The 18,024-nt window shown below is 36.3% G+C and overlaps 1 protein-coding gene across 1 annotated transcript; it reads right to left on the bottom strand.

Annotated features, from left to right (window-relative positions):
* Positions 1-1,908: 1,908 nt before the first annotated feature.
* On the bottom strand, positions 1,909-15,148 carry LOC149180165 (putative boron transporter 2). The gene is made up of 5 exons (XM_089418135.1): positions 14,597-15,148; positions 3,150-3,480; positions 2,755-3,054; positions 2,393-2,664; positions 1,909-2,283 (listed from the first exon to the last, which is right to left on the bottom strand). The coding sequence occupies exons 2-3, from the start codon at positions 3,246-3,248 to the stop codon at positions 2,929-2,931; spliced, it is 225 nt and encodes a 74-aa protein (XP_089274261.1). The 5' UTR covers positions 3,249-3,480; positions 14,597-15,148; the 3' UTR covers positions 1,909-2,283; positions 2,393-2,664; positions 2,755-2,928.
* Positions 15,149-18,024: the final 2,876 nt, after the last annotated feature.

Genomic DNA, 18,024 nt, shown 5'->3' with positions numbered 1-18,024 from the left:
TGGCGAATATTTTACTCAATTATAAAATCTTGTAAAAACTTGGCAAGTCTTTCACTAAATAATAAAACTTTGTAAAGACCTAGTGAATTTTAGCATTGTGAACTCTTAGAGAATTTTTTGAAGAAGTATAAAACCATATATGATAAGAGCCACATGGTGGCAATATCACTATTTTTTTTCACATTTCCACGACATGGAACTTGTCTATAAAATTATAAAAAAACCAACCAAGTCCCTTATAATATGTAGGTAAGCTTATAACAGAGTCTGATACCTCTATTATGCTTGTCTTCATTCAAGTGGCATAGCTGATATACTGTGAATCACAACTCGCTTAGAACTCAACTCTACAATGTACTTAAAACCTTTGGAAATTGAATCTGACAACTCTATAAAAAGGATTAGTGAAATAGAAGCTTTTGTGAATGAGCCCACTAACTATCACTGCTAAACAATCAATCTAGACTATGAAGTCTTCCATCTTGATCACAATCGTGCTCACGATCAAGGGAGTGCGATCACCTGGCCTGACATAATAGCCATCATAGCTTCCCTGCCAATACACAAGTATGTTCCTGTTTGCAGTTAGAAAAATTACCCAAATTACAATCTATTTACTCCAGCCTATGTTGGAAAGTTACAGAAGGATGACTAGTGCAATCAATCCATTCCTTTTAGCCCTGGATTTGTTTCAATTTAAAACAGAAGTATACAAATATACTTGTCCAATGTCTACTGCTACTGAGCATTAGTTAATTCATAAGAAAGTATGTAAACACACAAACATAAATTCACACTCATGAATATCCCAACTTTCTATCAAGTGCTATGACTAGTGATGGAAATCACAATTATTTTCAAAAGCTTGGAATCATGCCTAAGCATCCTCTATGAATGACGTAATGCCTTCCTGGTTAGTTGTCTACATTAAAGTTGCAACAAACAATATGACATTAGGCATGGCTTGAAAGTAACAAACCGCTGCAAAACTCAGGCATAGATGGCAAGTACAGACCGCGTTTTCAAGATATCGGTTAGAAAATCCATAGCATATAATAGCACAAATTGAGAAACTCATAATGTCCCGTCTGTTGAATATTGTAGCCAATTTTCTCACAGATTATACTGCAGAGCATAAAACTGCTCATAAATTAACATAACACGCAGGCTTCATATTCCTTGTATATGGCTTCATATTCTTTGTTTTTCTTCAAGTTTGTTGCTTTACAAGACTTAAATTATTCCTTCTGAATTTTCTTTACAAGACTTAAATTATTAAAGATAATAACAAATCTTCCCAACCATTCAAGATAAATCTGATTTAACTTGAATGCACATATTCTTTATTTCCATTATCTAAATGTTTTACTGTCATGAAAAATAGATATTTCCATCTCAACATATCCTTGATCATTTGACATTTCCCTTGGTTAGTTTTTAAAGGTAATGGCTAAACATTTACAGAAGTTCTAATATTGTAAGCCTTACCATTTCCTTTTCATTTGTCAAGTTTAATTTCCACATTTTTTATTTCAATGAAACATTAAAGGCTGCAAACTTTGTGGTTATGATCCAACTGGTAGAATAAGGATGACTTTCTATGAAGCTCAAACCACTCACAAGACCCTTTAATACCACCATGCTTATTTGGCATGCCCGGGGTCTACAAAACCACAAGACTGACATAATAGATTTCATGCTTCAAGAAAACAGAAATACTTCAAGCTTGACTTCCATTACATTTTTTTACACGCACTATATGGTCTACCTTGTCCTCTGAGATGGACAGAGGTTCTTTGTGAAGACACACCAAATACAACCGAGTGATTTATGGCACAATGATTAAATAATGATAAGCCAACAAAATATGTACTATTAAACATAAGATATGCTCACTCAATGGAAAGATTACTAGCCGAGGATTTAGACTCCAAACACCTAATTGGAAGTTGGTTTATGTGGCCTCAAACCAAATGCACTTGGACTCGTATTTTTTCCTTGACTAACCAGGGGAATGCCCGAATGCTTTTCCCCTCTGTGAGGGCTATGTGTCTGTCTGATCTCACTTATACGGGGGCTATATATTTGTTTAGCTTCTGCAACTTGGGGACTTAATGTAGACTCGGATCCATGAATTAGTGTGCAATCACTCGAGCTAGTTATCCGTGGACTATATATGTGTTTGACCTCACCGCGACTTCATGTAATCATCTCATTCAAAAATTCACCATCATTTGCACCTGTTCCCATGCTTCCTAGTCCGAACCCCTGAATTCCAGCTTCCTGCAATCAATATGTTACAGTTCAATTTATTATTGTTCATGCTGCAAGGCTTATGAAATAGAATTGAGTAATATTTTTAAAATTTGTTTGATATGTGTCTTGCACTCACTGTTATATTGCATGGCATTCCAGGGGCTTCTTCATACTCTGCTGCATCCAATTCTTGAAGATGTGCTCCTTTGAAAAACTTGGGAAGGATATACTGCCTCGCTGGGACTAACAAGTTACAACATGATTAGTAGTGGGAAGAGAACACCATCTATAGGCACCCATGTGATACCAAAACATGCCAGCAAATAACATGTCTGGAAAATGGTGAAAGTGGCAATTGTCTTGAAAGGCACCGTTTCAAGAAATGTAGCATGATACTCCTAAAGTTCTCTGTAACCATCAGTTCAACATTGATCAGATTTGAAAACTATATTACAAGCATTAAATTCAATCACATTATAGTTTGAATAAAGTTCATACTTGTATCTACGGCTTGGAGCAGTGAAAAGAAACAATAGCCTTTCCCAAAATTGATTTCCTGGCAAACTCTCTATGGCCATGAAGGCAAAGTAACCCCAAAGCACAGAAGTTGGGATCTTTCTAATGATGGGCATTACTGCAAGGCAGCCAACCACCATCAGAGATTGCAACAAATTACTCAATTGTTGTTCTTTCATCCACGTCCTTGTCAACATTAAAAATTGATTCATCAACTGGGGCATCCATATTCCCAGTACTTGCAGCCAACTGAATTGTGGTCTCTTTCAATTCCTTAAGTGCCTGCATAAATGGTTGGGACATGACAAGACAAATAAATAAAGGGAGAGGAAAATTAGATAAAATGAAACACCCAAACTCAAAAATAAGACCATTACCAAGGCAGGTGGAGGCTGATAAACCATTAGGGTCTGCATTTGCTCATAGGCTTCTTGCATGTTTCCGTATAATTGCCCTAAGGTTGAATTTTTCTGCATACTTTTTCGGATTGTTGTCACTATCTTGCTAAGCACCAACTGTAACAAAAGTACTTGTAAGTTACTCGTCTATAAAATGTCTGAATTGTGTCTTTTCCCTGAGAAGCTGCAATTGATAATTCCAATATATTGGTACCTGATGTTTGAGGGTAGCTAAGCCTTTCATGTGCATTGGAGATTCAGGAATAACACCATTTGAAGGAGGTATGCCAACAATACCACATAAAATAGTCTGTCACAATAAAAGGAAAATTTATGAATCCACTAGAGATTTTTTATGGAGGTGAAAACAAAGAATGAAGAGTTAGATCAAGATGTCTTCAGGAGAGAAAAAGCTCTTCCAGAATAGGGTAGCCAGTGACAGTTGAACCTAAACATGAACCCTGACAAAAATTACAACATGGTTCTAAATAATATATATTTACTGAGGTAATTTGCATACCAAAAATCCTAAGAGAAGTCATAATGGTATGAAGAAGGTTTTCTTAAGTTGAACTCATTTTGTTGGGCAAGTTGGGATGCAACGCTGTGACCAGAGACATTTATGCCTTCAGGATGAAATAGGGATGGAGACTTCAAGAATGTTCTCCAGCTTCTTCACAAAACAAATTGGCTAAGACTTTAAAGATTTCCCTAATGCAGACACCAAACTTCGAAACACAGCCACTTCAGGGCCTGGAGGGGGAGGCAAAGCTACTCTCAAAGCAGGATCCATGATTGTGGCCAAGATGAATCTAGGGTTATCTCAAATGCACGCATGGGCTATAACAAATTTATATCTATACATCTACCGAAGATTATTTTTGCATTTTCAAGTTTTTGTAGCTTTGAGAATATATGGTAAGAGAATCATATTTCTCTAACTCAAAATGCTTGTTTGCTGTATTTGGTGCATACATGTACAAATACCATAAATATCCATATTTGAGGAAAAAACAAATATGACCGAAATAAGAGTCTAGTCCAAAATTTATATTTGGAAAAAGCAAATACAACTGAATACGATAAAATACAACCAAATACAATACAGTCAATATATAACAAAAATAAGGTCCATGACATATTGACAGTATTATTCATATATATGGCCAGATATGACCATATCAGTACTTTGGCCATATTTCTGTATCTGAAGGCCAGCTACAGCTGTGTGTTGTAAGTGTGATTTGCTGAACATTTTTTTGCTTACCAAACTCAAAAGTAGACTCAAACCTAGGAAATGCAGAATCATATAGATTTTCTATAACTCAATTCTATCAATATAGTTCTTCAGAATAAGACAAATATTATTACCTACCAAGTCTTTGTAAGGTTGCTGAAAACTCCTGCAACCTAACCACCTGTTTATGTAGCAGAACCATTTTGAGGTACAAAACATCCTAGAAATGCCCCTGACAATTTTCTGAGGTGTTGCCAAAACAGAAATGTGCCAACTGCCAACATAACGTTGTTCTCTGCATTTCTTCAGAATCTTGTTTCATAAATTGCAGGTTTGAGGAACCCAAACCTTGTGGTACCCACTCAGAACAACAAAACTAAAAAAAATAGCAGAATCTTTCTAAATGAAACATAAAAATTTGCAAAAAAGGAACAAAATTCAACATATAAAAAGAGTGTTTCCAAGTTTACACGTAACTGCTGCATTTGGATTTATGACCCAGGTAACCATATCCTTGCGTGTTTTGGAAACCATTTCAAAGTTTCGGGTAAATTCAAGGGAAATTCTACTGTAAGAGAGCCTCAGCCTCATAATTTGATAGTATAATGTAAGGCATAATTTTATGGGTAATTGACTCAGCTATGAAAATGCAGATTTACTAAAATCCTCTAAAATGATATTTATCCTTTAACATATTTTTTAAGCAACATTGGCTAACATGTGTAATGAGTAGCATTATGGTGTTTTTATAGTGAAATGCAACTGGAGTTTTTTCAAGATATATTTGTTACTGTATCATCAGTTTAAAATAAAGTTTGCCTAACAATTCCATCATTACAAGTGGTCAAAAGCCTAAAACAACAAACAAATGCATATTAACTTCAAAAATTTAATTTCCATATGCAACAACAAATGTCATACATTTCTCCCTGTTATTTTCTTTAATATTTAAGAAAATAAATATTATCATCCACACTGATAATTCTTATAATATGTTCTTTCGTATCTTGGTCAGACGCTCAAGGACAGGTCTAATATCTCACTAAGTATTTTATAATATTTTAAGTTCTGTAATATACCTGGTGGATTGGTAATGTGACACGCACTGCTTGTCTCCATTTCGAAGCTTAAGGATATGGTTGAGAGATAGAGGTTGTCCTTTCAACTTTTTCTGGAAGCAAAAGAACATGGATAGAGAACATGAACTAAATATGACATCAAAAAAGTGGAAAGAGGATAGAGTGCAAGAGATTAACTAGAGTTACAAAAGAAAGGATGAAGAGGAAAAGGGTAAAAAGAAGAATCTACCATGGAATCAATCACTAAGAATGATCCAATACACTGTCTAACGATATTGCCTGGGCCCTGAAAAGTACCCATGCCTGAGAGGACCTAGCTAGATGATCCTGGGAGGCATCTGCCAAACATGAGCAGACCACCTCTGCACATTCAAGGGCAGTGAAGTAATGGCTTAAAGTGTGTGCATCATTGAACCTTTTGATGAAAGAAATTCGTAACCAAGCAAGCCACTAATTCTAACTTGTATAAGAAAGAATTTGCATTGAAATATTCTGGCAATTGGAGAGCAAAACCTTGGGATTGGCAGGGTATTGTTCAAAAACACCAATACAAATTGAGAGAAGCCTTACGGCAGTGTTTTCAGAGATGCCATTAACATCAACCGTAGGGATATTTAAAATTTCTGAGATGAGAAATCCACTGCTGCTAAATATCTTGGATCATTCCTCAAATGGTTCAACAATGTAGGCCACTTTGCTTGTTAAAAACATGTTGTCAGTGGTTTATCAAAGTCCAAATGACCGGGGTAAATGGCAAGATAATGTTAAATATGAAAAATCCATTGCATGCTCTGAAAAACATAGCAGAATAAGTGGAATCAGAGATTCAGCCATGGGTAAAATTAAGAGAAAAGCAAATTTTTGCAATGCTCGACATGGTCTAGTCAAATATTATGCATACTACGAGCAGCTCCAGTGTTGTATATAAAAACAGTCACCGTGGATAAACTTGGCAGCAAAATAAAGAAACATTCAATACAGTTGAGCATACTTTATATGAACACTTAAAAATGTCATTCATGCCATTGCTCAGTTGGCTTGGCATCCTCTGTTTTATAAATCAAACAGTGTGAGCGAAACTATTTTGAGGAGTGTGGAAGGTTTAAGCATGTCTAGTTCCCGTTTTGGGCAAAGTGGCGAACATTGAACCTTAGCAAATAACACAAATCGAGAATTGTAGATAAGGCAAGATAAATTTATTCCACAAGATTTCTTAGTAAGCATTTTTCACCAACCCATTATGTCATGACAACAACACTTTCACGGTTGACATTTGACATTTGATCACTCTGATGGGCTTTGTAAAAATTGCAAATACTTCTTCACATTAAACAAATTAATCCAAGCCACCATTTGTGTCTGACTTTTCCTTTGAGAATATTCTTGTTTCCAAACTTAGAACATCCCCCAGATTGAGTTAGTTAGGTAGAGACTAATCCTAAACGAGATTTCTCTGCTATATCAACAATAGTCTTAGGGTTAGTGTAGGGATTTCCCCCTTGGTACGGAATTTTCTTAGCCTAAAGAGCGGAGTGAGTTAATAAGTGATAGCTAGTGACCCACTTGATTGTGTCCTCCAACTCCCCCTTTGAGTGAGGTTAGGGATTTTATTCTAGGAGGGTCTGAGAGAAAACACTTCCCACTCACCATGAAATGCAAATTGATGACCATGAATGGTCTTGATCTCCACATGATCAAGCACAACAAATTCATTGCTGCCATTTCCTTCTCAAATACAGATCAATCCTTCAAATCTCTGAAACAAGAAGAGTTTTGCTCATTGCCATTTGTGCACCCTTACTCCATCAGAGTACGATAGATTCCAAATGATGCAGCTCATAACAATTTTGTGGGATCTATTAAAGCATGTCTTCCTGAGGGTTAGAACCATTTTCTTCACGTTATGCTTTCCTGTCAAATTGAAAAACTCCTTCAGTTTTAACCAACATTGAGTTTAAATCCAAAATGACAATAGTCAATATTTGAATCTACACAACGTCTAAACATAAAGATTCAAGATCCCTCAGGTAACATGTGGACATGGAAATTGTAAGGATTAGCAGCATCTAAAGTTCACTCGTTCAATTACCTAGAGCCTTTGCATCTCCTCATCACAAGATTAAATAATGTTACAGACATTGATCAGAGCTGTTTTGCTTTCCAATGGAATATTTAAAAAATATAAAATTTTGATGCTGCCCAAAAAAATGATAAATAAAAGAACATGACCTTTTGACTGCTTGGACGCCTGCAACATTGTTGATGGACCAAATACAGGCATTTGAATGCATTTAACTACGTAAAATGTACTAACTTGGATGTGAGCTCTTTTGACTAGCAATTAGTCAAAATCTGGTGTGATGATATTATTTCAGAATACTGTCCCTTAGAAACATCACAGAATCAGTTATAAGAGACTGCTTGAATATGCCTGTATATATGCTCTTTGTAAACAATTGAATAAAATGAGATAAAAACAAACTGCAAATGTCCATAGTAACATTTTCCAGAATTGGCTACACAAGGCAACTGAACGGTAAATTACTAATAAGTGGCAGAAATTTTGTCTTTGAAGAAGGCAATAAATATAGGAGCTCTTTGTTACCATAATGACATAGGGTGAACTTACAATGAATTACTGGAAAGAAAGTATCGATGAGAATACAATTTATCCTTTTAGAATCATTCCCCTTATGTACAGAACCAAAGAAATCAAATGATTTCCATACAACTTTTAGCTTGAGATGTTTTAGGAGTCAGACTTGTCTTAAAATACAATGATTACTCACAATGCACAAGGTTGGCGCATAGGTGTTAGCTGTCTGGTAGTTCCCGTTTAAGCATGTGTCGTCCTAGGAAAGGAGTGTGGAAGGTTTAAGCATGTCTAGTTCCCGTTTTGGGCAAAATGGTGAACATTGAACCTTAGCAAATAACACAGATCCAGAATTGTAGATAAGGCAAGATAATTTTATTCCACAAGATTTCTTAGTAAGCATTTTTCACCAACCCATTATGTCATGACAACAACACTTTCACGGTTGACATTTGACATTTGATCACTCTGATGGGCTTTGTAAAAATTGCAAATACTTCTTCACATTAAACAAATTAATCCAAGCCACCGTTTGTGTCTGACTTTTCCTTTGAGAATTTTCTTGTTTCCAAACTTAGAACATCCCCCAGATTGAGTTAGTTAGGTAGAGACTAATCCTAAACGAGATTTCTCTGCTATATCAACAATAGTCTTAGGGTTAGTGTAGGGATTTCCCCCCTTGGTACGGAGTTTTCTTAGCCTAAAGAGCGGAGTGAGTTAATAAGTGATAGCTAGTGACCCACTTGATTGTGTCCTCCAACTCCCCCTTCGAGTGAGGTTAGGGATTTTATTCTAGGAGGGTCTGAGAGAAAACACTTCCCACTCACCATGAAATGCAAATTGATGACCATCAATGGTCTTGATCTCCACATGATCAAGCACAACAAATTCATTGTTGTCATTTCCTTCTCCAATACAGATCAATCCTTCAAATCTCTGAAACAAGAAGAGTTTTGCTCATTGCCATTTGTGCACCCTTACTCCATCAGAGTTCGATAGATTCCAAATGATGCAGCTCATAACAATTTTGTGTGGGATCTATTAAAGCATGTCTTCCTGAGGGTTAGAACCATTTTCTTCACGTTATCCTTTCCTGTCAAATTGAAAAACTCCTTCAATTTTAACCAACATTGAGTTTAAATCCCAAATGACAATAGTCAATATTTGAATCTGCACAACGTCTAAACATAAAGATTCAAGATCCCTCAGGTAACATGTGGACATGGAAATTGTAAGGATTAGCAGCATCTAAATTTCACTCGTTCAATTACCTAGAGCCTTTGCATCTCCACATCGAAAGATTAAATAATGTTATAGACATTGATCAGAGCCGTTTTGCTTTACAATGGAATATTTAAAAAATATAAAATTTTGATGCTGCCCAAATAATTGATAAATAAAATAACATGACCTTTTGACTGCTTGGACGCCTGCAACATTGTTGATGGACCAAATACAGGCATTTGAATGCATTTAACTACGTAAAATGTACTACTTGGATGTGAGCTCTTTTGACTAGCAATTAGTCAAAATCTGGTGTGATGATATTATTTCAGAATACTGTCCCTTAGAAACATCACAGAATCAGTTACAAGAGACTGCTTGAACATGCCTGTATATATGCTCTTTGTAAACAATTGAATAAAATGAGATGAAAACAAACTGCAAATGTCCATAGTAACATTTTCCAGAATTGGCTACACAAGGCAACTGAATGGTAAATTACTAATAAGCGGCAGACATTTTGTCTTTGAAGAAAGCAATAAATATAGGAGCTCTTTGTTACCATAATGACATAGGGTGAACTTACAATGAATTACTGGAAAGAATGTATCGATGAGAATACAATTTATCCTTTTAGAATCATTCCCCTTATGTACAAAACCAAAGAAATCAAATGATTTCCATACAACTTTTAGCTTGAGATGTTTTAGGAGTCAGACTTGTATTAAAATAAAATGATTACTCACAATGCACAAGGTTGGCGCATAGGTGTTAGCTGTCTGGTAGTTCTCGTTTAAGCATGTGTCGTCCTAGGAAAGGAGTGTGGAAGGTTTAAGCATGTCTAGTTCCCGTTTTGGGCAAAATGGTGAACATTGAACCTTAGCAAATAACACAGATCCAAAATTGTAGATAAGGCAAGATAATTTTATTCCACAAGATTTCTTAGTAAGCATTTTTCACCAACCCATTATGTCATGACAACAACACTTTCACGGTTGACATTTGACATTTGATCACTCTGATGGGCTTTGTAAAAATTGCAAATACTTCTTCACATTAAACAAATTAATCCAAGCCACCGTTTGTGTCTGACTTTTCCTTTGAGAATTTTCTTGTTTCCAAACTTAGAACATCCCCCAGATTGAGTTAGTTAGGTAGAGACTAATCCTAAACGAGATTTCTCTGCTATATCAACAATAGTCTTAGGGTTAGTGTAGGGATTTCCCCCCTTGGTACGGAATTTTCTTAGCCTAAAGAGCGGAGTGAGTTAATAAGTGATAGCTAGTGACCCACTTGATTGTGTCCTCCAACTCCCCCTTTGAGTGAGGTTAGGGATTTTATTCTAGGAGGGTCTGAGAGAAAACACTTCCCACTCACCATGAAATGCAAATTGATGACCATCAATGGTCTTGATCTCCACATGATCAAGCACAGCAAATTCATTGCTGTCATTTCCTTCTCCAATACAGATCAATCCTTCAAATCTCTGAAACAAGAAGAGTTTTTCTCATTGCCATGTGTGCACCCTTACTCCATCAGAGTTCGATAGATTCCAAATGATGCAGCTCATAACAATTTTGTGTGGGATCTATTAAAGCATGTCTTCCTGAGGGTTAGAACCATTTTCTTCACGTTATGCTTTCCTGTCAAATTGAAAAACTCCTTCAGTTTTAACCAACATTGAGTTTAAATCCCAAATGACAATAGTCAATATTTGAATCTACACAACGTCTAAACATAAAGATTCAAGATCCCTCAGGTAACATGTGGACATGGAAATTGTAAGGATTAGCAGCATCTAAAGTTCACTCGTTCAATTACCTAGAGCCTTTGCATCTCCACATCACAAGATTAAACAATGTTACAGACATTGATCAGAGCTGTTTTGCTTTCCAATGGAATATTTAAAAAATATAAAATTTTGATGCTGCCCAAAAAAATGATAAATAAAAGAACATGACCTTTTGACTGCTTGGACGCCTGCAACATTGTTGATGGACCAAATACAGGCATTTGAATGCATTTAACTACGTAAAATGTACTAACTTGGATGTGAGCTCTTTTGACTAGCAATTAGTCAAAATCTGGTGTGATGATATTATTTCAGAATACTGTCCCTTAGAAACATCACAGAATCAGTTATAAGAGACTGCTTGAATATGCTTGTATATATGCTCTTTGTAAACAATTGAATAAAATGAGATGAAAACAAACTGCAAATGTCCATAGTAACATTTTCCAGAATTGGCTACACAAGGCAACTGAATGGTAAATTACTAATAAGTGGCAGACATTTTGTCTTTGAAGAAAGCAATAAATATAGGAGCTCTTTGTTACCATAATGACATAGGGTGAACTTACAATGAATTACTGGAAAGAATGTATCGATGAGAATACAATTTATCCTTTTAGAATCATTCCCCTTATGTACAGAACCAAAGAAATCAAATGATTTCCATACAACTTTTAGCTTGAGATGTTTTAGGAGTCAGACTTGTCTTAAAATACAATGATTACTCACAATGCACAAGGTTGGCGCATAGGTGTTAGCTGTCTGGTAGTTCACGTTTAAGCATGTGTCATCCTAGGAAAGGAGTGTGGAAGGTTTAAGCATGTCTAGTTCCCGTTTTGGGCAAAATGGTGAACATTGAACCTTAGCAAATAACACAGATCCAGAATTGTAGATAAGGCAAGATAATTTTATTTTAAGTCTAAATAAAGCCTGACAGATAGGCAAACAGGACTAAGAAGTACAACCATTGATGCCAATATGTAGGGGCACCCTATGCTACCCCAAAAGCATAAAACAAAATATAACAGGATCAAACAAGAGAACATGAACTAAATAGGAGATCAAAAAAGTGGAAAGAGGATAGAGTGCAAGAGATTAACTAGAGTTACAAAAGACAGGATGAAGAGGAAAAGGGTAAAAAGAAGAATCTACCATGGAATCAATCACTAAGAATGATCCAATACATTGTCTAACGATATTGCCTGGGCCCTGAAAAGTAGCCATGCCTGAGAGGACCTAGCTAGATGATCCTGGGAGGCATCTGCCAAACATGAGCAGACCACCTCTGCACATTCAAGGGCAGTGAAGTCATGGCTTAAAGTGTGTGCATCATTGAACCTTTTGATGAAAGAAATTCATAACCAAGCAAGCCACTAATTCTAACTTGTATAAGAAAGAATTTGCATTGAAATATTCTGGCAATTGGAGAGCAAAACCTTGGGATTGGCAGGGTATTGTTCAAAAACACCAATACAAATTGAGAGAAGCCTTACAGCAGTGTTTTCAGAGATGCCATTAACATCAACCGTAGGGATATTTAAAATTTCTGAGATGAGAAATCCACTGCTGCTAAATATCTTGGATCATTCCTCAAATGGTTCAACAATGTAGGCCACTTTGCTTGTTAAAAACGTGTTGTCAATGGTTTATCAAAGTCCAAATGACCGGGGTAAATGGCAAGATAATGTTAAATATGAAAAATCCATTGCATGCTCTGAAAAACATAGCAGAATAAGTGGAAGCAGAGATTCAGCCATGCGTAAAATTAAGAGAAAAGCAAATTTTTGCAATGCTCGACATGGTCTAGTCAAATATTATGCATACTACGAGCAACTCCAGTGTTGTATATAAAAACAGTCACCGTGGATAAACTTGGCAGCAAAATAAAGAAACATTCAATACAGTTGAGCATACTTTATATGAACCCTTAAAAATGTCATTCATGCCATTGCTCAGTTGGCTTGGCATTCTCTGTTTTATAAATCAAATAGTGTAAGCGGAACTATTTTGAGGAGTGTGGAAGGTTTAAGCATGTCTAGTTCCCGTTTTGGGCAAAATGGTGAACATTGAACCTTAGCAAATAACACAGATCCAGAATTGTAGATAAGGCAAGATAATTTTATTCCACAAGATTTCTTAGTAAGCATTTTTCACCAACCCATTATGTCATGACAACAACACTTTCACGGTTGACATTTGACATTTGATCACTCTGATGGGCTTTGTAAAAATTGCAAATACTTCTTCACATTAAACAAATTAATCCAAGCCACCGTTTGTGTCTGACTTTTCCTTTGAGAATTTTCTTGTTTCCAAACTTAGAACATCCCCCAGATTGAGTTAGTTAGGTAGAGACTAATCCTAAACGAGATTTCTCTGCTATATCAACAATAGTCTTAGGGTTAGTGTAGGGACTTCCCCCCTTGGTACGGAATTTTCTTAGCCTAAAGAGCGGAGTGAGTTAATAAGTGATAGCTAGTGACCCACTTGATTGTGTCCTCCAACTCCCCCTTTGAGTGAGGTTAGGGATTTTATTCTAGGAGGGTCTGAGAGAAAACACTTCCCACTCACCATGAAATGCAAATTGATGACCATGAATGGTCTTGATCTCCACATGATCAAGCACAACAAATTCATTGCTGCCGTTTCCTTCTCCAATACAGATCAATCCTTCAAATCTCTGAAACAAGAAGAGTTTTGCTCATTGCCATTTGTGCACCCTTACTCCATCAGAGTTCGATAGATTCCAAATGATGCAGCTCATAACAATTTTGTGTGGGATCTATTAAAGCATGTCTTCCTGAGGGTTAGAACCATTTTCTTCACGTTATGCTTTCCTGTCAAATTGAAAAACTCCTTCAATTTTAACCAACATTGAGTTTAAATCCCAAATGACAATAGTCAATATTTGAATCTGCACAACGTCTAAACATAAAGATTCAAGATCCCTCAGGTAACATGTGGACATGGAAATTGTAAGGATTAGCAGCATCTAAATTTCACTCGTTCAATTACCTAGAGCCTTTGCATCTCCACATCGAAAGATTAAATAATGTTATAGACATTGATCAGAGCCGTTTTGCTTTACAATGGAATATTTAAAAAATATAAAATTTTGATGCTGCCCAAATAATTGATAAATAAAATAACATGACCTTTTGACTGCTTGGACGCCTGCAACATTGTTGATGGACCAAATACAGGCATTTGAATGCATTTAACTACGTAAAATGTACTACTTGGATGTGAGCTCTTTTGACTAGCAATTAGTCAAAATCTGGTGTGATGATATTATTTCAGAATACTGTCCCTTAGAAACATCACAGAATCAGTTATAAGAGACTGCTTGAACATGCCTATATATATGCTCTTTGTAAACAATTGAATAAAATGAGATAAAAACAAACTGCAAATGTCCATAGTAACATTTTCCAGAATTGGCTACACAAGGCAACTGAATCGTAAATTACTAATAAGTGGAAGACATATGAAGCCACTTACCCTGATTCAAAAGCCGGCTACAGATGGGCAGGACCTGCATAAAGGGGCTAATTTCTCGCGCTCAGCCAACAATTCTGTCAAATACCGAGACTGTTGTTTTTGCTGCTGCAGTGGCATGAGCCGTTCAAATCCAAGAAACCATGGATACGAAAACAAGAGAAGAATAACCGGATTGAAAATGCAAAAATATCGCACCGGCACCGAAACTGTTGCTGGTAACTAGAACATTTAGATCTGAGTGAAAAAACTTATTTCAAAACCATTTTTATACAGGGACCAGGGAGCCATATACACCATAAATCCGGAATTCATGCAAACAGCGGGCTGAATCCGTGAAAACAGCATGCAAACAGCGGGCTGAATCTGTGAAAACAGGGAGCGCCCTCCATTTGAAAACAAATCAAATCTAACCTCCCAGGACCAAATCGACCCTCACAAACCACTCCCAAACCAGAAAACCCTACTCCCAAATCAGAAAACCCAAACTGTAAATCAGAAATGGCGATTTTGCTATCCCAAACCGGGAGCAAATATCAAAATGGGGCGATTTTAAGAAAAATACCATTCGGTTAGTTTACCCGCCCTGGGCTAAAATTAAAAAATAAGTTAATTTTTAAATAAAATGAGGGCTAATTATATAAAAAAGTTTTTATTATTTTAATTAAAAATTTGCCCCATTAAAATATAAAAAGCCTTAAATTTCGCCTTTGGGCGATTATTCGCCCCTAAAATTAACCTTGTTGCATGAGGACATGCAATACCCTCGCAGTGGGGGTATGTAGAGTCTCCACTTTACACTTGGTTATCCATCATTTCCTACAGTTTTCCCTCACTCATCTCTCCTTTTTGCTCTATTTTGCTGCATAAACTCACCCAGATCATTACATATGATGGCATTAAGCATGATTTAGGGATTTTGCTAATGTGTGACTGTTTTGTTTAGATTTTGACATACTTACAGGCATTCCGCAGCCATCTGATGATCCCGCAGCCTTTTTGTTAATCTCAAGGTTCCACGTGTCATTTTGCCAAATGAGCCACATGGGCACTTAGGAATCAAGGTGCTCGAGGTTCTTGTGCTATCTGTTCAGCCATCCACGTCATCTGTACCTCCGGTCAACGAGGGTCAAGTTACGGTCAATAAAGGCAGCTTAACGGTGATACGTAAGCTGTTGGGTCACGTCAGTTCAAAAGGTGACTTGTCCGTCTTATGCAGGCCGTGGGGGACATAATCCAACTCTGGATTCAATGCCCATAACGACCAGAACCTCCAGCTCATCCACGCAGACTTATGACGTGTTTTGATCCTTAATTACGCATGACAGTTAGTTAGTTTTCCAGTTTTCGCTGTACGCATTAGGCCGTCTTTCAGATGCCTATAAAACTAGCGTTTGCATACGCTGAAGGTTACTTTTTAGTTGCCGCATTTTAAAAACTTGTTGTTAATTTAGAGCATTCGAAGACTCTGTTTTTATAGTGCTGTTCTAGCACTCTGGACTGTATTTTTCTGCACATGGAGTAATAGAAACAGTGTTGTTTTGAAGTTTCCAATTCCCTGAGTCTCTTTTGGATGATATGAATGGAGGGCCCCTGTTCATGTTAGCCTTGTAAAGTATTTTATGTGCAACATTTCATTATTTCTATTCAGCATTTCTTTTAGTTGAAACATGTACAACGTAATTTACTTTCTTGTTATTTCATTTCCAGCCTTTCTTTTGAGCTGATCAGCATTGTTCTTTTGCAGGTTTTTAAGCCCGGGATTGGTTTTGTGTTTGTGTATTTGCTTAAATATCTAGTGGTAGTTTCAGTTGACAGATTCGAGTTGCTGCCTTTACTTTATTTTCATAGCTGATTTTTAGTTTTATTTCTCAAAGTGGTTTGCTAACATATGAATGATCTCTTTATCATAAATTGTCTATCTTTTAGAGATCAGAATATTAATAACTTGCAGCTGGCTTTGGGTGCTTTTTAGACTAATCCTTAACTACTTTCTAATCGTGTCTTACACAGTACTATGTGTTAGAGGCAGAGAGTTAGAGAGAGCTGAACATCATAACTAGTCTTTAAAGTAGATTTTTCTCATTTTTATCATTTCTTAGACTTATCTTTAGCTACTTCCTAATCGTGTCTTACACAGTACTATGTGTTAGAGGCAGAGAGTTAGGAAGAGATAAACTTTATCATTGGTCTTTTAAGTGATTTTCTTACCTTTTATTTGCAGCAGCATGAATGGTGTCTAATGCCATTAGAAAGTGGTTCTTTGCTTTCAGTTCATTTTAATTTATTTATTTCTTTCAAGCTTTTACTTTTCAGCAAGTAGTTAGAAACCACCAATCACACACTCTCACTCATCTAGAATTCACCTTACACACACCATCACTCATCTGTTTATAAATCACCACTCCATTTTAGGAAGATAAATCAATCACAAACAACACCCCCAAACGACAAAAACTCTAAGAGGTTGCTTAAGTACATATAGTACACCTTCACTTCATCAGCTTACGAGCCCCGGGTTGACAATTAATGACATCAATTTAGGAACACTAAATTGACTAAACAGGACTCACTCAAAGAAAATCAACATTTCCCCTCTTTGATTACCTCATTCTTCTGTCAAGTATAGTGTCTTGCAGAAGCTCATCAAGAAATTTTGTAGAAAAATATTCAATTGATGGAATCTGTATACTTTCTCCTTGATCTCCAATCAAAGGAGGCTCATACAATCTCAAATTTTCAACATTAACAATGGAATAAATTTGCATATATGAAGGCAAATCAAGCTCGAAAGAATTATCAAAAATATTTTCCAGAATTTTAAATGGACCATAATGGATTGGTTTCAACTTTTTACCTTCACCTTGAAGCCTTTCCTTACTAATGTAAAGCCAAAATTCATCACCTACTTGAAACTAATGATCCACACGATGCTTATCATGTCTTGCCTTATACTTGCCTTGACTCTTTTCTAGTTGTTCTTGAACTGTTTGGTGAATCAACTGAATTTTCTCAATGAATTTCTTTTCTCTATCTATGTCACTATGTCCATCTATAACTACATCTTTCTCAAAGATGAAATCCAAAGGCGATTTAGGAAAATAACCAAGACATGCCTCAAAAGGCGAAGTTAGAGTAGAAGAGTGTTTTTCTCGGTTGTAAGCATGCTGAATATAATGCAACTGTTCATCCCACAACTTAGGATGTTTGTTGCAATATCCTCTTAGCAAATGAATAACTGTCATGTTAACCACTTCAGTTTGACCATCTGTTTACGGATGGAAGGTTGTACTTTTCTTCAACTTGGTTTCCATCGAGTTCCATAAATTTGACCAAAAATTCCCAACAAATCAGGAATCACGATCACTTACAACAAAAGTAGGTAATCCAAAATGAGCGTATACATTTTGAAATAAAAGTTGAGTTGTTTA

The sequence above is a fragment of the Pinus tabuliformis genome, chromosome 3_2 (genome assembly GCF_031772625.1).
Source record: "Pinus tabuliformis cultivar Carrire ecotype Pingquan chromosome 3_2, CPIR1, whole genome shotgun sequence".
Classification (NCBI taxonomy): Eukaryota; Viridiplantae; Streptophyta; class Pinopsida; order Pinales; family Pinaceae; genus Pinus; species Pinus tabuliformis.
Note: the sequence above shows the minus strand (reverse complement) of the source record. Positions and strands in the feature narration are given on the sequence as shown.